The 22,830-nt window shown below is 44.1% G+C and overlaps 2 protein-coding genes across 2 annotated transcripts in view; one reads left to right on the forward strand and one right to left on the reverse strand.

Moving 5' to 3' along the window:
- Positions 1-3,034: 3,034 nt before the first annotated feature.
- dis3 (DIS3 exosome endoribonuclease and 3'-5' exoribonuclease) lies at positions 3,035-18,282 on the reverse strand. Its single transcript, XM_056291890.1, has 21 exons — positions 17,734-18,282; positions 17,218-17,375; positions 16,477-16,670; positions 16,279-16,352; positions 15,846-16,013; positions 15,361-15,528; positions 15,014-15,127; positions 14,636-14,773; positions 14,201-14,347; positions 13,801-13,917; positions 11,116-11,217; positions 10,814-10,878; positions 10,521-10,605; positions 9,643-9,770; positions 8,537-8,623; positions 8,114-8,270; positions 6,005-6,219; positions 5,528-5,696; positions 3,999-4,160; positions 3,683-3,805; positions 3,035-3,480 (listed from the first exon to the last, which is right to left on the reverse strand). Exons 1-21 carry the CDS (start codon positions 17,950-17,952, stop codon positions 3,412-3,414), a joined length of 2,859 nt encoding a protein of 952 aa, XP_056147865.1. The 5' UTR covers positions 17,953-18,282; the 3' UTR covers positions 3,035-3,411.
- Positions 18,283-18,620: 338 nt separating this feature from the next.
- Positions 18,621-22,830, forward strand: part of pibf1 (progesterone immunomodulatory binding factor 1) — a 38,352-nt gene continuing 34,142 nt past the window's right edge. Inside the window, exons 1-3 of the mRNA XM_056292128.1 lie at positions 18,621-19,206; positions 19,301-19,401; positions 20,627-20,825. Coding sequence (XP_056148103.1) covers positions 18,946-19,206; positions 19,301-19,401; positions 20,627-20,825 — 561 coding nt within the window. The 5' untranslated portion in view covers positions 18,621-18,945. The remainder of the gene's footprint in view (positions 19,207-19,300; positions 19,402-20,626; positions 20,826-22,830) is intronic.

Raw genomic sequence — 22,830 nt, forward strand, 5'->3', positions numbered from 1 at the left:
GAGAAATAAAAAAACAGAGGAACAGTTTAACATACTACCCTGGGGCTTGAACCCCAGACCTTATTGCTGTGAAGCCACCGTGCTAACCACTGTGCTGCCAGGGATATATTCTACAAATAGGAATCAAAAAAAGGGTGGAGGGCTTGCTTTATACATTGACAAAAACTATAATTGTAAATCTATCAAAAGTATGTCACAAGTAGTAGACAATATCATGGAATGCATTACTGCAGAAATAGAAAAAGAGAAATAAAAAAACATACTAATAAGCTGTGTATACAGAACTCCAGGATCATGTATTGGTACCTTTAGGGATAAATTATTGGAGATGTATGAGAACACATAATAAAATGGTTTTTGTTTGTGGGGACTTGAATATTGATTGTTAAACCCACTTGAACACAACACCACTACAGAATTCATTGATTCAATGTACAGTATGAGCCTGTATCCCTCAATCACACGCCCGACCAGAACAACAACTCACAGTGCTACACTAATTGATCATATATTCACTAATGTCATTGATAGGAAAGTAATAAGTGGGCTAATAATAAATGACACAAGTGACCATCTGCCAGTGTTTGTAGTCATTCAGAGCTGTACAGGGGCAAATAAGGGCATTACAGCATACAAAAAAATTAGACAAAAAACAAAAGGGACAATTCTTTTAAAAATGATCTGATGGTACAAGACGGGAATAAAGTCTATGTGGAAGTCTGGAAGATGTACGCGAAGCCTATGACACATTTTTGTCAATAACGGCTCTTCATGAAAAAAAAACTGGTAACTAGTTAAGAAAGTAGTAAAACAGAAATTTGCTGAAAAGCAATGGCTACCTAAGGGAATATTAAACGCATGTAAGAAGAAAAATTTATTATATAAAGTTTTTAAATAAAAGAACAAAAGAATTGGAATACAAATATAAGATATATAAAAACAAACTGATGAAAGTTATGAGAAGCAGCAAAAGGCATTACTATAGCAAATTACTAGAAGACAATAAAAACATTAAAAAATACATGGAAGGTATTGAATGATATTATTAAAAATAAAAAGGGGAAAACTGGATGCCCAAATTACTTCCTAACCAAGAATAATAAAACTATCAACGAGATGGCCTTAATTGCTATTGAATTCAATGATTTTTTTTGTTGGTGTTGGTCCTGGTTTGGCTGGGGAGATTGCAAGCATAGGCTGTAGAAATGATGTGGCAAGTAAAGATGTACATGTAATGTAATGTAATGATTCAAAACCTTTGAAAAACCTGTTTTATAACTCAATTGAGTGCCAATTCCTCAGCAGGTTTTTCGCCTAAGTCCGAGCACCTGAGAAGAGGAGATACGACTGGCGGGATCTGCACTCTTCTAATTGCATTTACACTCATGGCATTTTTTTAAATGAACAACTCAGCAGTGACACAGTTCAATATCAAGTTAGGTTTCTTGCAAGTCTTCATTAATATTTATTGTGTTATCACTCTGAATAATACTTGTTACTTATTAAAAGCTGACTGAATGAGCCATGTGCACACATCAATTTTAAGTTTGGGTTGAAACATTGTCATTAAACCTACCTAAACGGTATATGTCTCATCTAAGGCTACAATCTGTTCCATAATTGTCTCATTTCAATACTTTGATGAGTGCATTCAGTGAAATTTTAGATCAGGTAGTATTGTGGCGATACACAATTCAGGGTAGATTCACCAGGGGCTGCTGCTCCTTTAAGGCAGACATTCAAGTGTGCTGACGGAGGCACTGCTCAGTTTCTGGGGTGAGCCATGTTTGCAGCAGCCTAGCGGTTAGCTGGTTGCCACGAGAGATTGTGCTGTATCGGTGTTGTTTTGTGTGGCGAGTAAACGGAATTGACTCGACTCGATCTCTCCGTCTCCTCATTCCTGCACTCCCACAGTATCACATTGTGAATTTTAGAACAGTAATATCCATCCATCCATTATCAAAACCGCTTATCCAAATTCGGGTTGTGAGATGTATATCCATCCATCCATTATCCGAACCGCTTATCCTGCTCTTAGGGTCATGGGGTTGCTGGAGCCTATCCCAGCAGTCATTGGGCAGCAGGCGGGGGAGACACTCTGGACAGGCCACCAGGCCATCACACAGGGCCGACATACACACTCACACACATTCATACCTAGGGGCAATTCACCTGACCTATATGTCTTTGGACTGTGGGAGGAAACTGGAACACCCGGAGGAAACTCACGCAGATGCAGGGCGAACATGCAAACTCCACACAGAGGACGACCCCTAAGGTTGAACTACCCTGGGGCTCGAATCAAGGACCTTCTTGCTGTGAGGCGACCACGCTAGCCACTGTGCCACCGTGCTGCCCCGGGATATATATAGATATGTATCGGCCCTATATAGTTCGGTCCTGTGATGGCTTGGCGGCCTGTCCAGGGTGTCTCCCTGCCTGCCTCCCAATGACTGCTGGGATAGGCTCCAGCATCCCCGCGACCCTGAGAGCAGGATAAGCGGTTTGGATGATGGATGGATGGATGGGATGCTGGAGCCCATCCCAGCAGTCATTGGGCGGCAGGCGGGGAGACACCCTGGACAGGTTGCCAGTCCATCACAGGGCCAACACATTCACACCTAGGGACAATTTAGGATGGCCGATTCACCTGACCTACATGCCTTTGGACTGTAGGAGGAAACCGGAGCACCCAGAGAAACCCACGCAGACATGGGGAGAACATGCAAACTCCACACTGAGGACAACCTGGGATGACCCCCAAGGTTGGACAACTGTGTGGCTTGAACCCAGGACCTTCTTGCTGTGAGGCAATCGCACTAACCATGCGCCACCGTGCAATGTAACAATATTAAACAATGTAACAACAATATAACAATATTAAAAGATAATGTGCAATGCATTGCTAATAATTTTCTATGCAGTACTAAATAGCTATGTGTCTTGGTGGAGTAAAATCTTGATGCACTTTTAGCCATATAATTGTATTACACCAGTAAACAGCAGACAGTGGCTATAGTTTGAAAGTGGAAAAACTATGCTTTAATAGTCATGTTGAGCATTGTGTTATTTGAGAGTCTACATTGGAAATGCGGAGTATCACAATTAATGGGATGCACTGGTAAAAGTTTACATCAATGAGCAGATAAACTGCCTTTTAGATAGAAATTCTGCATACAATACCTTGACGTAAACCCTTTTGAGGGGGCATGTATTTGTCTCTGAACCATGTGTAAGAGCATGGACAGTGCAGATTCACTGTGGTTTAAGAGATAAAACATTAATACATCAAAACAATTGCTTTAAAGAAATGTACTACTCCATCTGCCATTCTCAAAGACTTAAAAACCTGAGGATTTCCTCATTTGGGTGATGACTCTTGTGGCGATAGATTCTGTGCTAAGTTCTGTGTCAGCTATCCAATTTGGGTTTCTTGCTCTTTGGGCCCTCCTCTGGGGCTGGAACACTCACACCATGGATCTAGAATAATACCAGGAACAAAATTAGCCTGTATATTTGCAACAAATGCAGATGACGAAAGAAAAGGTAAAACTGTATTTTTCTATTAACAACATGCATTTGTGGTTAACCTACTTGCCAATTCTAATGACGTATGGCATGTTACAGAAGTTTCCTTTTGATGGCAAACAGGTATAACTCATATACATTCCTCAGTTCTTACCACTGGTTTAACCAGAGCCATGCGGATCTTCTGGTGCTGAATGTTGGATTCATCTAGACTGATGGTCACTATCACCTTGTCAAACATGTGGAAGGTGTGCTGCTCTACTTTCAGTGTGGGGCCCTGAAGAGAGAAGAGGGATTCATACCAGGTCTTCGCCACAGTGCTGTGACAGCATCAGTTAAGCTTATCAATGTGATGAGTCTAACACCCCAACTATACCCTTTCAGTTATGAAAGAAAAAAAACAAAACCTAATGAATCGATGTACATAATCAAGTAGTGTATTGTTGGTGAGTTACATGAGGAGCCAGTACCTCATCATCAAAAATGAGACTTGGACAAGTAGTCTTGTCTTTGCTGTCAAAGAAGACCGTTCCCTCAAGGCCAAACTTTGGGATGAGGACGATGATGGCGTTCTTCCGCACAAAGAGAATGAAACCCTCTTCGTTGAGGATGCCTCGATTCTTGAAGAACAACTGGAAAGGGAAAACGCGTGGTAAGGCCTTTGCACACCAAGTCCAAATTTTTTGTATGCATTTTTTCAAAACCTTTCATTGTGGTCCAACAACCCTAAAAATTTCTTAGAGCTTACCGATGGCTATGGAAAAACTGAAAATTGAAAGTGTTTTGGGAATATTTATGACAGATAACTTTTTTGTAGTTGGTATGAACATTTAAAGTGCGCATCTTGAAGATTCTGGATATGTTTTTTGTTTTTTTTTGGCATACACTTCCCAGGAATCTTCCACCACAATGCCAGAACACAAAGTGTTTGTTCTGCCTATCCTCTGGAGGACCAAGCACTGCTGGATCATGTGAACATGTTACTACCTTTGCGATGCTTGGGATTCTTGCTGTGAATGTCACCACAAACACACATTTGTATTTCTTTTCCTTTTTGGATTTTTTTCCCTCCTTTTCTCCCAGATTGCACCCGGCCAATTACCCCACTCTTCCGAGCCGTTCCAGTCGCTGCGCCACCCCCTCTGCCGATCCAGGGAGGGCTGCAGACTACCACATTCCTCCTCCAATACATGTGGAGTCGCCAGCCGCTTCTTTTCACCTGACAGTGAGGAGTTTCGCCAGAGGGACGTAGCATGTGGAAGGATCACGCTATTCCCCCAGTTCCCCCTCCCCCTTGAACAGGGGCCCCCGACCGACCAGAGGAGGTGCTAGTGCAGCGACCAGGATACATACCCATATCCAGCTTCCCACCCGCAGACACGGCCAATTGTGTCTGTAGGGACGCCTGACCAAGCCGCAGGTAACACAGGTATTCGAACCAGCGATCCCCATGTTGGTAGGCAACGGAATAGACCGCTATGCTACCCGGATGCCCTCACACATTTGTATTCTCTGTATTACGGTAAATGCAAGGGCTTTTATCAGTGTCCGATAGGTTGAATCATCACTGTGTCACCTAGTCTGGCAAAAGACAGTACCTTAACGAACATTTAAGCAAGAATCTTTGAGATTGCCACTTAAATGGACCAAACGTGCGGTCATATTTATTTTCTAATATGCAACATTTTTCGGATGCTAAATTCCGACTCTGCATGCAAAGGCCTTTAATGTGAATGAAGAATATTGATTTGTAAGGGAATGTGCTGTTGGACATGAGTGTTTATTTCTGTAATAATACATTTGTGAAGGACAAAAAAGTCTTCATAAGGTTAGAAAGCTGGGAGGAGACCTTCCTTGTAAGGAGAAAGATGCTTAAAAGGGTTACAATTGGGCTAAAAGGCTCTAGCTATTATAGGCTATGGTAGGACTTTGAATACAACTAGATGGTAGGTCAGCCCTCACCACTTTTGTCATAAATTTATGTGCATGTGTAAATCACCTGTGTGTGGAAGGCCACAGATGCTCTCTGTGCGTACTGAGACATCTTGTGTCTGTAGTTTAGGTTGTTACAGAGTGCAGACTGCTTGTGTTTGTCGAGCAGGTCTGGGTATGTGCTGTCTGCTCCTATGGCCACGGCCAGCAGACGATGAACGATGATGTCCGAGTACCTGCATAAGGAAGTGGAGGAGAAACGAAATTGAGGGAGGAAGAAAGGAAGGAGTGAAGCAAAAGAGAGAAAGCAGGTGAACTACGTAGAAAGTAAGCGACATTGGGGCAGTATTGGGAGTTGGATGGAAGTGCAGGGAAGAAGCTCAGACAGATGAATGACAGGGACCTTTGAAATCGGTACAGTGATTTGACAAGTGTGTGTCTGTTGAGACAGTAACGTAAGTGCCAACCCCAACAAATCATCAACTTATACAATCAACATGATCCTGCAGCTGACCCAATGAGAACGGTGTATGCATTCACCTACCTCCTAATAGGTGATGTAAAGTGTGTGTATATGGGTGAGGCCAAGCCATAGTGGTGGAAGTCACTGTCCATGCCAGAGCAGAAATAGACAGCCTGCATCATGCAGCGTGTTGCCAGGATACGCAGTAGCGTATTGAAGTAAGGGAAGTTTTTCACTTCGGCCCCATCAAGGGAGTCTGCCAGAGCCTTGGCTGAGTCTGTGTGGATCACCAGGCCCTACGGAGGGATGAAAATGAGTAGGTTAACACTTCAGTACTGTTGGGTCACACTTTATGAATAAGTAGCTGTAAATTGTTATTAATGAGCCACATGACCGGCCTTGGTGATGTGGCTAATAAAATAATCTATCTATGAATAAGTAATAGGGCAATTATAAGCATTTACAACAAACTTGCTAACATTAGCAGATGGCTTTAAAATATGAATAACAATCTTATTAATACAGTTTAGACTGCTGTATCTAGTGCCTTCTTCCTTTTATTTTATCTAAACTTAAACTCTTCCTAATAGCACTTAGTAGACTAGAGTGTTTGTAGTAAAAGTTTTGTCATAGCAAAAACCTAAATTTAATCTTCAGGTTCTGAAATTTCAGGTTGAAGTTCTAAATTGATCATGATTCTAAATTTTAATTTGTTTACCTTATAGTTAATATACATGATTTAAAAATTAGAAGACGGTTCTAATTATTTTTAAGCCATCTGGTAATGTTTAAAAGTGTGTTGGAAGACCTTATGAGCGTCCTATTACTCGTTTATTAATTACTATTGACTCATTACAAAATATGACCCCATTGTTGGTTAAAGGACAGACACAATTAAAGTCTGCTTGAACCTAAGATTTTAAGTTTACAAGTAATCATCAAAAGCTGACTGACTTTTCTCTTTCCCCCATGTTTATCTCTTAATCTTGAATTTACACTGGATTATTGATCAGTCACCAGGAAATACATCTAACTTTATCTCCCAGTCTTAATTCTTATAATTCATATTTTAGTAATTTAGGTTATGTCTTTCTATAAAGAGACTAACTTTAAGTGCAAACACTGGCCTACTTTGTAAGGTTTCCAGAAACCTACGCTTCCTCTCGCTCTCAAATTACTTGCTCACAAATTTGCTTCTTTAGTAACACATCATGTAGTATGAGACTCTTGACAATTGCAAGTAAAACTAAATCATTTGGTTTATTTTTGAAAAACACAATGGCATTTAATTTGCTACTTAAAAGCCTCCCTTTCCTTGCACACAGTGGTGACCCAGTTTGATGTTTTCCAGTAGCTGTGTCATCAGAAAGTAAGGTAACATACATTTTGTAGAAAGCACAATGTGCAAGTCAGATTAAACTGCCATTCACACAAAACAGGGGAAAGACACAGCCAAATTAACTGTAGTGAAGAAGCTAGCATATCATTTTAAACCCTAATGCAACTCATCATCATCATCATTGGCAGTTACTCGGGGTCGAGTATGACTGTCCCTTTCTAGGTCCTTGTGGGTCTTCAGGTGGGCTTAGATCCTTGTGGGGGGAGACCTGTGTGTGACAGCTTTTAAAGTGGAGTGGCTGATGCGCCTGCAGCCACCACACAGTCCCCTCTTTTTCTCTCCAATTGTATCCGGTCAATTACCCCACTCCTCTGAGCCTTCCTGGTCACCGCTCCACCCCCTCTGCTGATCTGGGGGGGGGGCTGCAGACTACCACATGCCTCCTCTGATACATGTGGAGTCGCCAGTCACTTCTTTTCACTTGACAGTGAGAAGTTTTGCCAGGGGGACATAGCACGTGGGAGGATCACGCTATTCCCCTCAGTTCCCCCTCCCCCTTGAAAAAGCTCCCTGACCGACCAGAGGAGGCGCTAGTGCAGCGACCAGGACACATACCTACATCCAGCTTCCCACCTGCAGACATGGCCAATTGTGTCTGTAGGGATGCCTGACCAAGCCGGAGGCAACGTGGGGATTCGAACTGGGATTCTCGTGTTGGTAGGCAACGGATTAGACCACTATGCTATCCAGATGCCCTGTTCTTGGGATTATTAGTAAACACAAGCTTCTCCTCCTCGGTAAGGTGATGATCCAGGAGAAGAATGGAACTACTTACTAACATCTCCACTCACCTTGGACATGGCAGCCTTATTGAGGATGTCGTAGTTGGATGGAGGAGGTGAAGGGTGCTTCCTGAGCAAGGCACATTCAGAGAATTCGTCAAAGATCTTCTGGGCAACTGAAATGTTGGCCAACAACATAAACTCCTCCACCATGGAATTGGTCTCCCTAATAACCAACAAGAATGTTTGTGTCACACACCCCATTTTCTTTCTTAAATAATGACAAGAAGCGAGACGGGGAGGACTTACAGCTCGTTACTGCCTCAAGTAGCTGGCAATCAAACACTTTGGAAATGGAATAAATATTTTTTTCCAAACGAAAAAAAAAACCCTTATGGGTTGTGCAAACATTAAAAAGAGAATGTGTGGACAAAAGCAACTTGACAAAGATTCGGCTGTTTGTCAGAAGGCTAACCATGACTGTCCACCTACATGAGCTCTTTGGTCTGGAGGTCAATTGGGTCATGGGTTTCACTGTCTATGTGGAAACGGACCTCCAAGGATGACAGCGTCAATGCACTGAAACAAAACAAACACAACAACAAAATATCACTCGTAATACATACATGGAAACCATATCGGGGCTTTCTTTAAATCTTTCATGTATTGTCACCATTACATTCACATCTTGCGAACTTCTTTCTTTCCACATATCTCAAAATTTCTTTTCAACAATGCTTTCCATATGTTGGCTGAGTTAGGAGCCTCATGGAAGAGACATTTTTTCATTTTCTAGGTAACGGTCTCAAATTGCACCAAATGAAAGCATAACATGTATAATATAAGAAAGATAGTTTAATCAGAGAAAACCTCTTTTTCCAAGGATTGGAATGTGTCATTACATTTTTAGACAGCTTTCCATTACTGATGAAAAAAGCTACCCTTTATTTAAAAAAAAAATTCAACATTTGCAATAACGAACGATGTAACATTAGAGAGTAGACCCCCTTTCTTAAAGAGAGACTGACATGCCCCTCTGAACACGTTTTTTAACATTGGGAGTTTGAATCATAACCGAAAATAGGAGTGGTTTTATGAATTCAAAGCTATTGGCTACTCCATGTCAAATGTCACCATGCTACCACTACCGCTCATACATCGTATATCCGCCGACATGATAACTGACCGATAAACGTCGATTAAAATCACAATTCGGTGAGTATTTTGACTTCGTACTCAAAATCGGTTACAAACAACAATAACACATAGCTACGTGGATATAAAGTTTTTATTTTAGGGTTTTGAACATGAGCGGTAGCACGGTGAAGTTTGACATGGATCCAGTTATCCACAGCTCTTATACGTAGTATAGAGGGCTGTGTAACTCTATATGCAAACTGACTGGTGTTTACGTATCCACTGGCAGAATTTGTCATTGGACACCATCTATAGCCAATCACAGATCTCTCTTGAGTGGCCACAGACATGCTGTTTTGGCCACTGAACATAGCCTATCGATAGGAATTTTCAGATTTTGATGTCAGTATCACTTTAAGTGTGGATTTGTGTAACTGACTACTCCACCCCCACATATATACCCTTTCTCTATCCTCTGCTTCTTGAGGATCTTGGCTAGCTTGTTGAGGCCTCGCAGGCTCTTGGTTATGTCATCATTCATTGTAGTGTCATCGATTCTCATCTGGGCCTCGGCGTAGGTTAAAGATGCCTTGACAAAACCAGAGGCAAGCGAGGTGAAAAGGGAACAAGGACAATATCAAATTCTCTATATCAAAAGTTCCATATCAAATAATCGATTGAAGGATATCTGAAAATGTGATGAAGTTTGCTTGTTTAGAGAAACAACAATGTACAAGCCAGTGAAGACAAACATTACAATGTCAATACAAGTACAACAATATTGTTGAAATGTAAATTTTTGGGGGACCCCCCCCCCTTTTTTTCCTCCCCAATTGTATCCGGCCAATTACCCCACTCTTCCGAGCCATTCTGGTCGCTGCTTCAGCCCCTCTGCCGATCCGGGGAGGGCTGCAGACAACCACATGCCTCCTCCGATTCATGTGGAGTTGCCAGCTGCTTCTTTTCACCTGACAGTGAGGAGTTTCGCCGGTGGGATGTAGCGCGTGGGAGGATCACGCTTTTCCCCCCAGTCCCCCCGAACAGACGCCCCGACCAACCAGAGGAGGCGCTAGTGCAGCGACCAGGACACACACCCACTTCTGGGTTCCCACCCGCAGACATGGCCAACTGTGTCTGTAGAGACACCCGACCAAGCTGGAAGTAACACGGGGATTCGAACCGGCGATCCCCGTGTTGGGGCAACGGAATAGACCACTACGCTACCCGGACGCTGAGTACAACAATATTGTTGAAATATAAATTACTCACATTTGTCTTCACCAAGGCAAAAGAGATAAAGTTACTTTGAGTGTGAGTATATGCGTGTCCTACTTCCTACCTTGGAGTTGATTACACTTTTAGTGAATCTGGTCTTTAGAATCTCAGCCTTGTGGTTCATCTCCCAGATACATGAGAAAGCCAGCCTGGTCGGGACAGAGGGAGAAGAATTAGAGAAACTGATCTTACCCAGGTCACTGCATTAAGTGATTACTGATGGAAGTGAAGTATCTGCATTTTAGTTTTAGGAAAGAAAAAAAAGGCTGATGTTTAGGCTCTGTGCCCTTTTCAAGGGGTCAGGCATAATAAAAACGCACTTCTAGAAGATTGCATTGTTGTCTGTCAAGTCCTCACCTCTCCACATTACACCGCAATGAACAAAGGTTGGAGCTGAGCAGTTCAGGAACCATGTCTATCCTCTGGTGGACACAGCAACAAACATAACATGTAACTTCCATTAAAATCATTATAGAGTTTAAAAAAAATAAAAGTTTTAAATTCATCATAATAGAGAACCCTGCTGAAGAATGATAATGAATAAAAGCTTTTTCTGAAGTAAAAGACGGTGGCCCTTGACCAAAATCTGTAGTGAGTACTTCACTGAAGTACATGAAAGTAGTGACATTATCAACATAAGTGTGTATTTTTCTACCTACCCTGCCACACAAATAGACAGTGGTACCACGGTTGGCAGCCTCTTTATCCAGAGCATTACCAGGTCTTATGAAGTGACTGACGTCAGCAATGTGTACACCAACCTGGGGCAAGTAATAATAACAATAAACTTTATTTGAATCGCACTTTTCTAAACAACGTTACCAAGTACTTTACACAACAGGATAAAATAATGCACATAGTCAAGATAAAACAACAAAATACAATAATAATATAGGACATAATCCCAGATCTGCTCCTCAGAACAAGGTAAAACATGGTCAGGATAAAGTCACAAGAGCATAATTAAAATGATGAGAATTAGAGCCGATAAGACAAGGATTATGATGAAAACAATTAAAATAAGGTGATGAAAGAAAAATATAAAGAATTTAAAATGTAAATTTATAAAAGTATAAGATATCCATCCATTCATTATGTTAACCGCTTATCCTGCTCTCAGGGTCATGGGAATGCTGGAGCCTACTCCAGCAGTCATTGGGCAGTAGGCGGGGAGAGACCCTGGACAGGCCACCAGGCCATCACAGGGCCCCCACACACACACACACTGTGACAACCACGGGGGAACTTAGCACCCGACCCAACAACGAAACAGACACCGTGGGCAGGTTGAGCCCGCTGTGGGCATTTATTCACAAAACACACGAGAGAAACGTTCAACAAGAGTGTTGCTCCTCGTCTGAGCCGGCTGACTCCCGTCTTCGTTGGCTCCTACGCTGGGCAGCCAACGCAACTCTAGCTTTCTCTCTCCCCCCGGGGCGGCTGTCTCTGGCTCCCTTTTATCCTGGGGCTCCTCATCAACCTCCGATTGGGGTCAGGTGTGTCGCTCAGTCTCCCTCTCATTGAGGCCAGGTGCGTTGGCCATGGGGCTGAAGCCGGGCTGACCCCGGGGTTGTCACAACTCCCCCTCCCACGAAGGAAGCCCGGGTCAGGGATCTCAGGCGGGCGGCCCGAGGGCTGGGAACGGTTGGGTGGGCGACCAGGACGCCAGAGGCAGAACATCTCCGGCGGGGGACCCGAGGGCCGGGACCGATCGGGAGGGCGCCCAGGCCTCAGAGGCGGCGGGATGGCCGCGGGGCAAGCTGGTCTCGAAGGCGGCCTGGCAGCCGCGGGACTCAAAGACGGCATGGCAGCCGTGGGACACGAAGGCGGCGTGGCAGCCGCGGAACTCGAAGGCGGCCTGCCAGCCGTGGAACTCGAAGGCGGCCTGCTAGCTGCGAGACTCGAAGGCGGCCTGGCAGCCGCGAGACTCGAAGGCGGCCTGCCAGCCGCGGAACTCAATGGCGGCCTGCACCCGCGGGCCTTGAAGGTGGCCTGGCAGCCGCAGAACTCGAAAGCGGCCTGCCAGCCGCGGAACTCGAAGACGGCCTGCCAGCCGCGGAACTCGAAGGCGGCCTGCCAGCCGCGGGCCTCGAAGGCAGCCTGGCAGCCGCGGGACTCGAAAGCGGCGTGGCAGCCGCGGGACTCGAAGGCAGCCTGGCAGCCGCGGGTCTTGACGGCGGCCCGCCAGCCGCGGAACTCGAAGGCGGTCTGCCAGCCGCGGGTCTCGAAGGCGGCCTGCCAGCCGTGGGACTCGAAGGCAGCCTGACAGCCGCGGGTCTCGACAGCGGCCCGCCAGCCGCGGGACTCGAAGGTGGCCTGGCAGCCGCGGAACTCGAAGGCGGCCTACCAGCCGCGGAACACGAAGGCGCCCTGGCAGCTGCGAGACTCGAACGCGGACTGCCAGCCGTGGGACTCGAAGGCGGCCTGGCAGCCGCGGGTCTCGACGGCGGCCCGCCAGCCGCAGCACTCGAAGGCGGCCGCAGCACTCGAAGGCGGCCTGGCAGCCGTGGGGCTAGCGGACCTCACAGGCGGCGTGGCAGCTGCGGGGCTAGCGGAACTCACCGGCGGCGTGGCAGCCGCGGGGCTAGCGGACCTCACAGGCGGCGTGGCAGCTGCGGGGCTAGCGGACCTCACAGGCGGCGTGGCAGCTGCGGGGCTAGCGGAACTCACCGGCGGCGTGGCAGCCGCGGGGCTAGCGGACCTCACAGGCGGCATGGCAGCCGCGGGGCTAGCAGACCTCACAGGCGGCGTGGCAGCCGCGGTGCTAGCGAAACTCACAGGCGGTGTTGCAGCCGCGGGGCTAGTGGACCTCACAGACGGCGTGTCAGCCGCGGGGCTAGCGGAACTCATCGGCGGCGTGGCAGCCGCGGGGCTAGCGGACCTCACAGGCAGCGTGGCAGCTGCGGGGCTAGCGAAACTCGCAGGCGGCATGGCAGCCCTGGGGCTAGCGGACCTCACACACACACACACACACACACACATTCCTAGGGACAATTTAGTATGGCCAATTCACCTGACCTACATGTCTTTGGACTGTGGGAGGAAACTGGAGCCCCCGGAGGAAACCCACGCAGATACAGGGAGAACATGCAAACTCCACACAGAGGACAACCCGGGATGACCCACCAAGGTTGGACTACCTCGGGTCTCGAACCCAGGACCTTCGTGCTGTGAGGCGACGGTGCTAACCCCTGCGCCACCGTGTTGCCATTATAAGATATAAACAATTTAAAAAACATTTAAATAAACAAATAAATAAGCAAGAATACAGTCAAAGGTACATCAAATAGAGAGATCAAAAGGTTAGTGTGTGCATTTTTGTGTGTTCGTGTGTGTGTGTGTACCTCCAGGTTTCCATTGTCCAGCTCTCTGCAGTGCAGGGCATCATCTATGTCGGTACATCCTGGAGGATCGACACTGCACACAGTAAGATGCCTTAGATCCGCTCTCACTGCCATGTCCTGCCACAAGCGCACACACACCGTAATCAGTTTCATTTGTAAGTTTGGCTAATAGCAAACACAGGGAATTTGTCTTGGTGGAATGTTCACACCATACATGCTTGCAATAAACCTCAAAATGCAGGCTGATGGTAGCACTTTTAAATTAAGGCAAAAACTGTGGGAGCACTTACAGATATAAATCAAAAGGTGCATTAAGCTACTGTATGTTAAACACAAAACACCAAAACCATTGTCATGTCAACATCACTGACACCACTGGCTGCAGAGGTACAGTAGTTACCTCTGGTGTGATGGTCCAGGGCATCTTGGGCAGGAAACTAAGCACGGCTTGGGAAAAGTCCTGGTGGGGGACGTCATGTTCAAGTAGCAGCACCTCTGTCTCCGTCTCCTTGTCCCCTGCACTACCGAGACTGCGTACAAAATGACCCTGACAAGAGTGGAGGATGCAGACCATGTGAAAGAGAATCTACGCAGACAATTTTAAATCTATGTATGCACTTAAGCCTCCATGTTTTATTTTTTTTTTCAATGCTTGCTAGTTAAACATGACACCAGATACACTGGATTCAAGCATACCTGGAGGATCTAAATGGTTCATACTGAAATGTATTACATCTGGGTATGTAGAAAGTAACTGCTGTTATTCTGATAGGGTATAACCATCCAATGAAGAAGAAGAATTTGGACTTTTGGGTTTTGAGAGAATTAAACTCACATTTGGATATCTAGAATGTTTAGGCCAGCCATCAATTGCTACCATAATCCTTTGGCCAGCCAGTGTAGAAGCCTGACGTGTTTCAATGCGAATTCGGGGGATACGGCGGTCTGCTGGGGTGAAAAGGTGCCGTGTGGACTGAAAAAGAAAAGAACCAATGAAATATTTATGGAAAATTTAGGAAGGAAATGTATTGCCCCCCTTAAAAGATGCACAAGAAAACCCCTCCTAGATTGCCAACTAGGGGACAAAACCCCCCCCCCCAAAACTTTCAATTATGTGGGAGTAACAATTCACTAGAAGCTTATAAAAAGAGACACAATCACACAAATGTTTCACATACGTGGTAGCACGTTCATCATTCAAGTCTAATATTACCTCTTTGATGTGGGAGACATTGAGCATGCCACAGAAAGGCCTCCTATTCCTCTTGATGAGCCCCACCACTTTGCCTGTAGGCTTTTTGGCTGCATCAGCTGCTATGCTCTTAAGCTGGTTAAAAACAAAACAGGATTGGAGAGGACATCACTAATGTTTTACATTGTAGCTCTCTGAAAATTGACCACATCGTCAGATAAATATATGCCCACTTCTGTACACAACAAATCGGCCTGTTCAAATGTCTTTGGGAATAAGTCAATGTATTACAACTAAGCTGGACAGTAACTATGCCTAATTATTGCGCATATTTTAGTCACTCTCCAGTCAGAAAGCCCCTTCCTCACCGCATTCTCTTCCTTCCCTTCCTCAGTGACACCTTCGTCATTTGCTCCACCATCATCCTGCAGCACCACTGAGGAGGGTGCCACCCACTGATCTCGTGGCAAAAGCTGCACAGCAACAACATCTTGGTGCACCGCCCTGTTAAGGTTCTGGAGGCCCTGCAGCAAAATCTGGCAGAGAGGAGAGCGAGCAGCTGGATTGAAATATTTTTGTGAGGATACTGATTTATTGGAAATTAATTTCCTGGCCAAAAACCTAACTCTCCTCAATTCATGCTTAGCTATTGTCCATATACTCATCTGGTCTGAGAAAACAGTTTTCACAAATTAACACCCCCCCCCCCCCCCACCGAGTTTTTTACCTTTGGAACATTTAGACCCTGTAAAATAGAAAACACATTAATCATTCTCACACAGTTAAGACACACACACACACACACACACGCACGCGCGCGAACACACACATACACACACACACACACACAAACCTCAGTGCTGTCTTCCCCCTCTCTCTGGACAAAAACTGTAGCCTCCAGGTAGTTGTCCCTGCTGGCCCTGAAGGTACCCTGGAGGAAGGTGCCACTCTTTATACCCGCCTGGATCCTGGACAGAGGGAGATGCTCAGGGAACAGGACTTTGCTGCCACTGATCTCATTCTGAACAGATGGAATGGCATAAAGAGTGAGATAGAGGAATGGAAAAAGCAAGCAGTAGAGGGAGGGGTGGGGGTAAAAGTAAAAGTTGGTGGAGCAGAGAAAAAGGAAAAGACTGGTTTAACAGAGGTGGGAGAGGGCAATGCAGTAGTACAAATAGAGCAAGCCTAGACAGTAAAAAGTGAGACACAGCCTCACTATATCTCTTTATTAGGATAAATCCATCTATGCATTACGCAACATAGAGAACAAGCATGCAAGTGTTTACCTTCTCATCACTGGTCAGTGCCAGGCGATCCATCAGCTCAGGATTGGCAATCAGACTCTTGATGTATTCTTCACCTGTGATCAAATTGTGAAGAAATGTTAATAATGAATGAAAGAATGAAGAGGGCATGGAAGTACTCTGGTGTCTTAACAGATATTGTTTTCACTTTTAGCATGGCCTCATTAAGGGATTACTTACATTTGTACACCAGCAGGCCACTTTCTTGTGCTTTTTCCTTGTTCCCTTGGTCATTGGTGAGGAGGACCACTTTAAGACCGTCTGCTTCAGCCTCCGGTGTCAGGTGTTGGCTGTACCATTTGGCTGCCACACGGATGGCACGGTCATTATAATCATTAGCGCTCTCCCCTGGCTCACGCTCTATGAATGTTTTGCTGTAAGAATAAGAAATGTACCCCCCCCAAAAAAACAACAAAACAAAACAAAAAACAAACAAAAACAAAAAATAAAACATGAAAACTATTCCATTTCTTGGAGGTTAGAAAACAGGAATGAGTTTCAACCAACAATTTCACAAATTCTGTCAATCTGTTTGCTTGTCTGGAATCTGTGTGTAAAGGAGAATGTTTGAAGTGTCTATATTCGTTGTTCATTCATTAATGTGGGTTTTTTTTGGTCTTAAGTCAAAGGACATTTTTAGTTGTTTTCATTCATAAAGGTGTGCTTTCCTGTTGGGTTTAAATATTATATTAACTGGTGATTCTCTCAATAAAATTGAGGCAGATATGGGAAAAATAAGATGAATGCAAGTTGAAATTTCAAATACACTTGAGGAAATGGAATGGAATGTTTTCAATACTAATAACATTCTAATGTAAATATTTCTTCATTTATCTAAAGATTAAAATTGTTAGATCTGAGGTGATTGTTACATCTGAGTTTATTGTGATACAGGAAAACAAAATGTGGTGTCCCTTTTACCTATGGTGTTCATTGGTGAAAGTGTAGAAGTGTTTCTCGTTCTCGTGAATCATGTCTTTCAAACGTTTGTACACTGGTGCACTTCGGTGACGCACCTCTCGTTGTACAGTTTGCAGGATAATTACATTACGAATAAGGGGGTCCTCCAGCACATCGATCTAAAGGAGACGAAAAACATATCGACTGAAGTTTACTTCAATGATGTAGTGGCAAATAATGAGGTGGGTAAACTGACTTTCAATCAGTGATCGTCATTAGGCAACCAGTCAGTATTTCCAGAAAAGCATTAATTTGGATATATTCTTCCCATGTGAAATACATTATTTTCTATAATTTACATTGGCTCTATGCTGATTTGGTGTTTACCCATATTCTTACTGCCTACTAATCTGAATAGGTCAGTCTATAGATAGCACACACAACATAAAGGTAATCCAAACCATACATGGGGTGAGATCTACTGAAATCAAAATTCAGCCAAACAGAATTCATAACTGAGGCGAAATAAAAGGTTACCTGATGCAACACCACATTTGTGTCAGGAATCAAGTAATGTGCATACGGGCACAAGTTGCTTTCAATGCAGGCGTCTCTCTGCAGCGCCGTAGAGTCTTGCTTGCACGTAGAACAAACCTCACTTCCGCACCAAATATCATCTCTTAAATAGTGTTCACGGACTATTTTCACCACCCCACCCGCGCGGTTCTTCTTTAAAAATGTTTTAGACTTCAACATGGCGTCAGTAAAAGCATCGAAATGAGTAAAATTACATAAACTGTTCCTACCATTAAAGAATAACCAGAAAACACAAGGCGCTAACCATGCGTAGTCTCACCAACTGGACCGACAGATTTTTCCCGGAGTTCGTGTTTAGAAAAGTCCCCATAAGTAAGAAATGTGGAATTTTAACGTCGCGTCACGTATTTAACATATGTATTTCTTCTTTATAACAATATTCAAGTAGTAAATATTGTTATTAAAGCAAAATTTAAAAAAAATCAAACTCCTAATTCATAGGCTTATATTTAGGAACGACTCTGAACTCCGTGTTTTTTTTGTACTCCATCTACCCCATGTTCAACGAAAACAAACCATCGGCTTGCGAATAAGGGTTTTGTAGACGATAAACCACATGTCGCCCTCTACAGTCGTGGCATGGTACTGTACAATTTGTGCCTTTCTCTCACTAGATTACATACACGTGGATGTTCGTTCACATTTCACGGGTGAAGCTCAATTTACACATTCAATCTAACGCTTAACGCCATCTAAAACTACGGAGTTTTGACACTGACTTGGTTGGTTGCTATAGAGGGCGTCATAGCGGAAGCTTGTCATGCGTTTGATCGTCGTGCGTCACTCGCTTCCTCCTCGTTGAGCTGGCGGTCACCAGGCGGTACGGAGCGGGACCCTTGAAAACAAAAACAGCCGGTCACCTGTTGGTGCCATCTTGAATATGTCAACAGTCTACCGTGCCCTTATTACCTTATTGTTGTAGGTAGTTAATGTTTGTTTATACGTAAACTCAGGTGCGGGATTGCAGATTCCCCATTTTAGATTGGCAATGCGTTTGCATATTCCGTTACAAATCCACTTCGACGAAGCAAACGGTGTGATGTCAACGGACTCTTGATTCTCTGTCTAATCCTTAATCTCGGAGGACCTTGTTAAGTAAGCTAACAAACTAAAAGCGGACGCGAATCCGAGACACACCCTTCAATAAGAAAAATGGCTCCTAAAAAGCAGCAGATGGTTCCGACGGCGAATACGTCCAGTTCCTTGGACATGGAGTCGGAGGAGATCAGCTTGGAGACCACTGTACCCACCGAAGACGTCTCCTCCTCCGACGAGCAACGGGACGGCTCTCAGAAGGTGACCCGTCAGCTGATCGAAAGGAAGGAGCTGCTCCACAACCTCCAGCTGCTGAAAATCGAGTTATCTCAGAGGAACCTGGTAATAGACAACCTGAAGGCCGACCATCTGACCAAGGTAGGGACGCGTCTAACCCGAGACGGTGCTCAGGAGAGCAAGAGGACCCCCTTATCGAATATTTGTTTAAATGGAGTGTGCTCCACCTTTGCAGATTGAGGAATTGGAGGAGAAGCTCAATGATGCCCTCCACCAGAAACAAGTATTGGCCCTCCGTCTGGACAGCCAGCTCAAACTCGCCCAGGAGGAGAACAGGTGGGGGCCATGGCAGGTGGTGATTGGCAGAGTCATGCATGGAAACAGATAAATGAGATAAGATGTGACCTTGATTTACTGTTGTTCTCTTCTGGCTGTTAGGGACTAGTCTTGAACAAGTAGCTCAAGATATTAAAACCAGCTGGTACACCATTCATCATATTGAGACCTAATTTATATCATATGATCAACTCAAATTAAGGAGTTAATATTTGGAAATCAGGTGCAAGAACCCTGTTTTTTTTCTTTTTCTTTTTTGCAAGCCTTTTCCATTCGTTATTCAGCTCTCATGCGAACTTGTAGGATGCAAGAGCAATATTACAAATTCATTGTAATGGTATCTTACAGGACCCCAGGGGAATTTGGGGAAAATTTAATTTCTATGCAGCTCATTGAAATGCATCCAGTAATGTGTGTTGTTTAAATGTATGTGTTACCAGTATGTATGTCTTTATGCATGCTCAATAATCCAGTTAAGAAAATCACAGAAAGATGAATCAGTTCATCTGGACACAGTGTTTATTGAGAAAAATGCTTCTTCACTCATCAAATGGCGTGTTCACACTGGCCAAAAAACCTGCTAAAATCCGCCTTTGGTCAATGTAACATTCACCACCAAAGGCGAATGTTAGCGGGTTTTTTTGGCTAGTGTGAAAGGGGTATAAGTGACCTCTTCGGTCTCAATTGACTGCAGGTATCCTTAGCCTTATAAACAATACAGTATAATATACTGTATTGTTTATAATAATATAATATACTTTACAAAATAAACAATTGTAAAATGGCAACAATGCTGTGATTGCAACCATTCTCCAGTCTTCTGTGACTAGTACACATTGCCATTGTAACACTAGTCATGGTAATTTGCACATGAAACTGATCGTTTTCAGCCGTTATGCCACTGTATTGTTTGTAAGGGTGGGGATACCTGAGGTCAGTTGAGACTGAAGAGGTCACTTAGATGAGTGATGAAACGTTTTCCCAATAAACGTTGTGTCCAGATGAACTGATTCACCTTTCTTATACATATATGTTTCCTCACTCAGCTTTATGCTTTTATAAATGTGTTTATTTTTGAGAATTCAAAAGTTGTTAATTTCTGGTTTATAAATTTTATGAACAGGGTTGCTTTCTTAAATTCTCTATTCTGTCAAATGGCCGGTAAGATATTGGACTGTTGGAGCTAAGCTAATAGATATTATCCCATCCTTTGCTTTGACTCCAGGAAGCAGCAGGCAATGCGTAAGCAGGAGATGGATACCATTCTGTTGAGGCAGCAGCAGCTGGAGGAAACTAACAGACAGCTGTGTGAGAGAGCCGGAGAGTTACGAAAGTCCCTCAGGGACCTGGACATCTCCCAGGACAGGTATCAGGAGCTCCGTGATCTCCCTGAGGAGAAACTCTCTATCCCTGAATACGTAGCGGTAAGTAAAGGGCAAGTTAGTGCTCGGCAATGTGGAATATATTTTTCTCACTGTTAATATAGAATTTCACACAATATCATGATACCTGCTTACACATGCAAAAATGCCATATTTAAGAATCCAACTGAGGTTTATCACATTGAACTGTTGGGTAATGTATCAAGCCAAAACCAGTTTTCAAATGAAACCTGAAAATTTTTAGACCACTTTTTAGAAAGTAGTAGTAGTAGTAGAGTGGGAAATAGAGAATAGGTAATATATTCTCATTATCATTAATGTAGAAAACAAATTTATGTATTTATTGGGCAGCATGGCTCAGGAAATAGAGCGGGTCGTCTAGTAATCAGAAGGTTGCTGGTTCAATCCCCAGCTCCTCCAGAGAATGTGTTGAAGTGTCCTTGAGCAAGACACTGAACCCCAAACTGCTGCTGATGAGCAGGTTGGCACCTTGCATGCAGCCTCCACCATCAGTGTGTGAATGTATGAGTGAATGTGAGGCACACTTTTTAAAGCACTTTGAGTGGTCAGTAGACTAGCAAAGCGCTATATAAATGCAGTCCATGTATGACGTCATGATACAATACCATTGAAAGACGTTAAATGATAATATTGAATTATTATCTGGCCCTTGCAATAGTAATGCGAAAGAGGAGACATGCTTGGTGACACATTATCAGGATATTCTTGACATGTCAAAAGGATTATAGCTGCGGATGGATATGAACGTAAACCTCTGCACATGAAACTTTTGCCCAGAGCAGCCTGCAGCTGGCATGTAAAAGGAAGCAGTTGATTGGCTTCATGTGTATCGGTGGATGTACTTGGAGGTCCACACTCTCTCTAACCACTGTAGGCATTGTGTAATGGTAAGAAAACAGGAAATTGGACATGCAAAATTTGGACGAAAGGAAAGCACTAAAAAAAATGCTTACAGGGTTTCAAGTGGCATTTGGTGTAGTGGTTCAAATCAACAAGGATTTGATCATTAAAATTTCAAACACATTCAGCACTGGGTAATAGAAGGGCTATACATTCAAATGTTTACTGGGAATGTAGGGCCTAGGGTTGGGTACCATTCACATTTGTACTGGTACTTGGAATTTGGTATTGGTACCCAGCGGCACCTTTTTTTGGTACTTTACTCTCTCTGTAATAACAAAATAGTAATTACTTCAGTTGTAAGCAAGCACGAAACCATCCAAACCCACAGCACACCTGTGCATAGCAGGGATTTCGCTATCCCTTTCCTGCTCTCCCTCAAGATCAACTTTAACAGCGATCTTTGCGTTTGTGTCATACTCACGTTTTTCTACCATTTCAAGACTCTCTTATGCATAACAGAGATGAGGGAACAATTGCACCCTGACATTTGCTGCGATTATGTTCCAAGGATTAGTCCTATCCTGAAAGTGTCATGATGAGGAAAACTAGCTAGTTGTGAGTGAGTCCTACTAATTGCTCTTCTCAGGTTGTCCGTGAGTGAGTGATTGGCCACAATTTGCAATGCATAGCCCATGGCAGCAGTTGTGTATGCACCGTGGGAGAAAAATAGGTCCAAACTTATAATTCAGATTTTCATTTCGTATTACAAATAGTGCAGCGAGTGCTGTCTGCGCCAAGTTTGGAAAAGTGTAACCACACTTGTGATCGTTTTCGGCTCACCATTGCCCTGACTGTGCTGGACTTGAACTAGTGTTGTGTCATTCGCGAAAATTTTTTTGGCAAATGAACTGAGCTGAATCACTTCCTGAAACAATCCATTCATCTCAGTCAGTTCAGTTAATAATAATAAATTAAACTTATATAGCGCTTTTCTAACACTCAAAGTTTCTTTACAATAAACGGGGTGAAACAAGACAACAGATAAACTTAACACATACGTACAGGGGTGGATGGGAAGGGGGGAGGGAGAAGCGGCAGCCACACATGACGCCAGCAGTGCTCTCCCACTTAAACAGATACAAAAGGGCAAGAAAAGCAAAACACAACAGCACTGTAGACGTTG

The sequence above is a fragment of the Lampris incognitus genome, chromosome 13, assembly GCF_029633865.1.
Source record: "Lampris incognitus isolate fLamInc1 chromosome 13, fLamInc1.hap2, whole genome shotgun sequence".
In the NCBI taxonomy this organism is placed as follows: domain Eukaryota; kingdom Metazoa; phylum Chordata; class Actinopteri; order Lampriformes; family Lampridae; genus Lampris; species Lampris incognitus.

Bases quoted from the DNA above. Each gene is read 5' to 3' on its own strand.
- dis3 (XM_056291890.1), bottom strand. From the start codon at position 17,952: ATGTTGAAGTCTAAAACATTTTTAAAGAAGAACCGCGCGGGTGGGGTG. The intron at 8,624-9,642 runs GTATATATGTGG...GTTTTGTTTCAG, and splicing joins AAGCAGAGGATAGAGAAAGG to TGCATTGACGCTGTCATCCT. The intron at 5,697-6,004 runs GTAGGTGAATGC...TTCCTTATGCAG, and splicing joins TTTACATCACCTATTAGGAG to GTACTCGGACATCATCGTTC.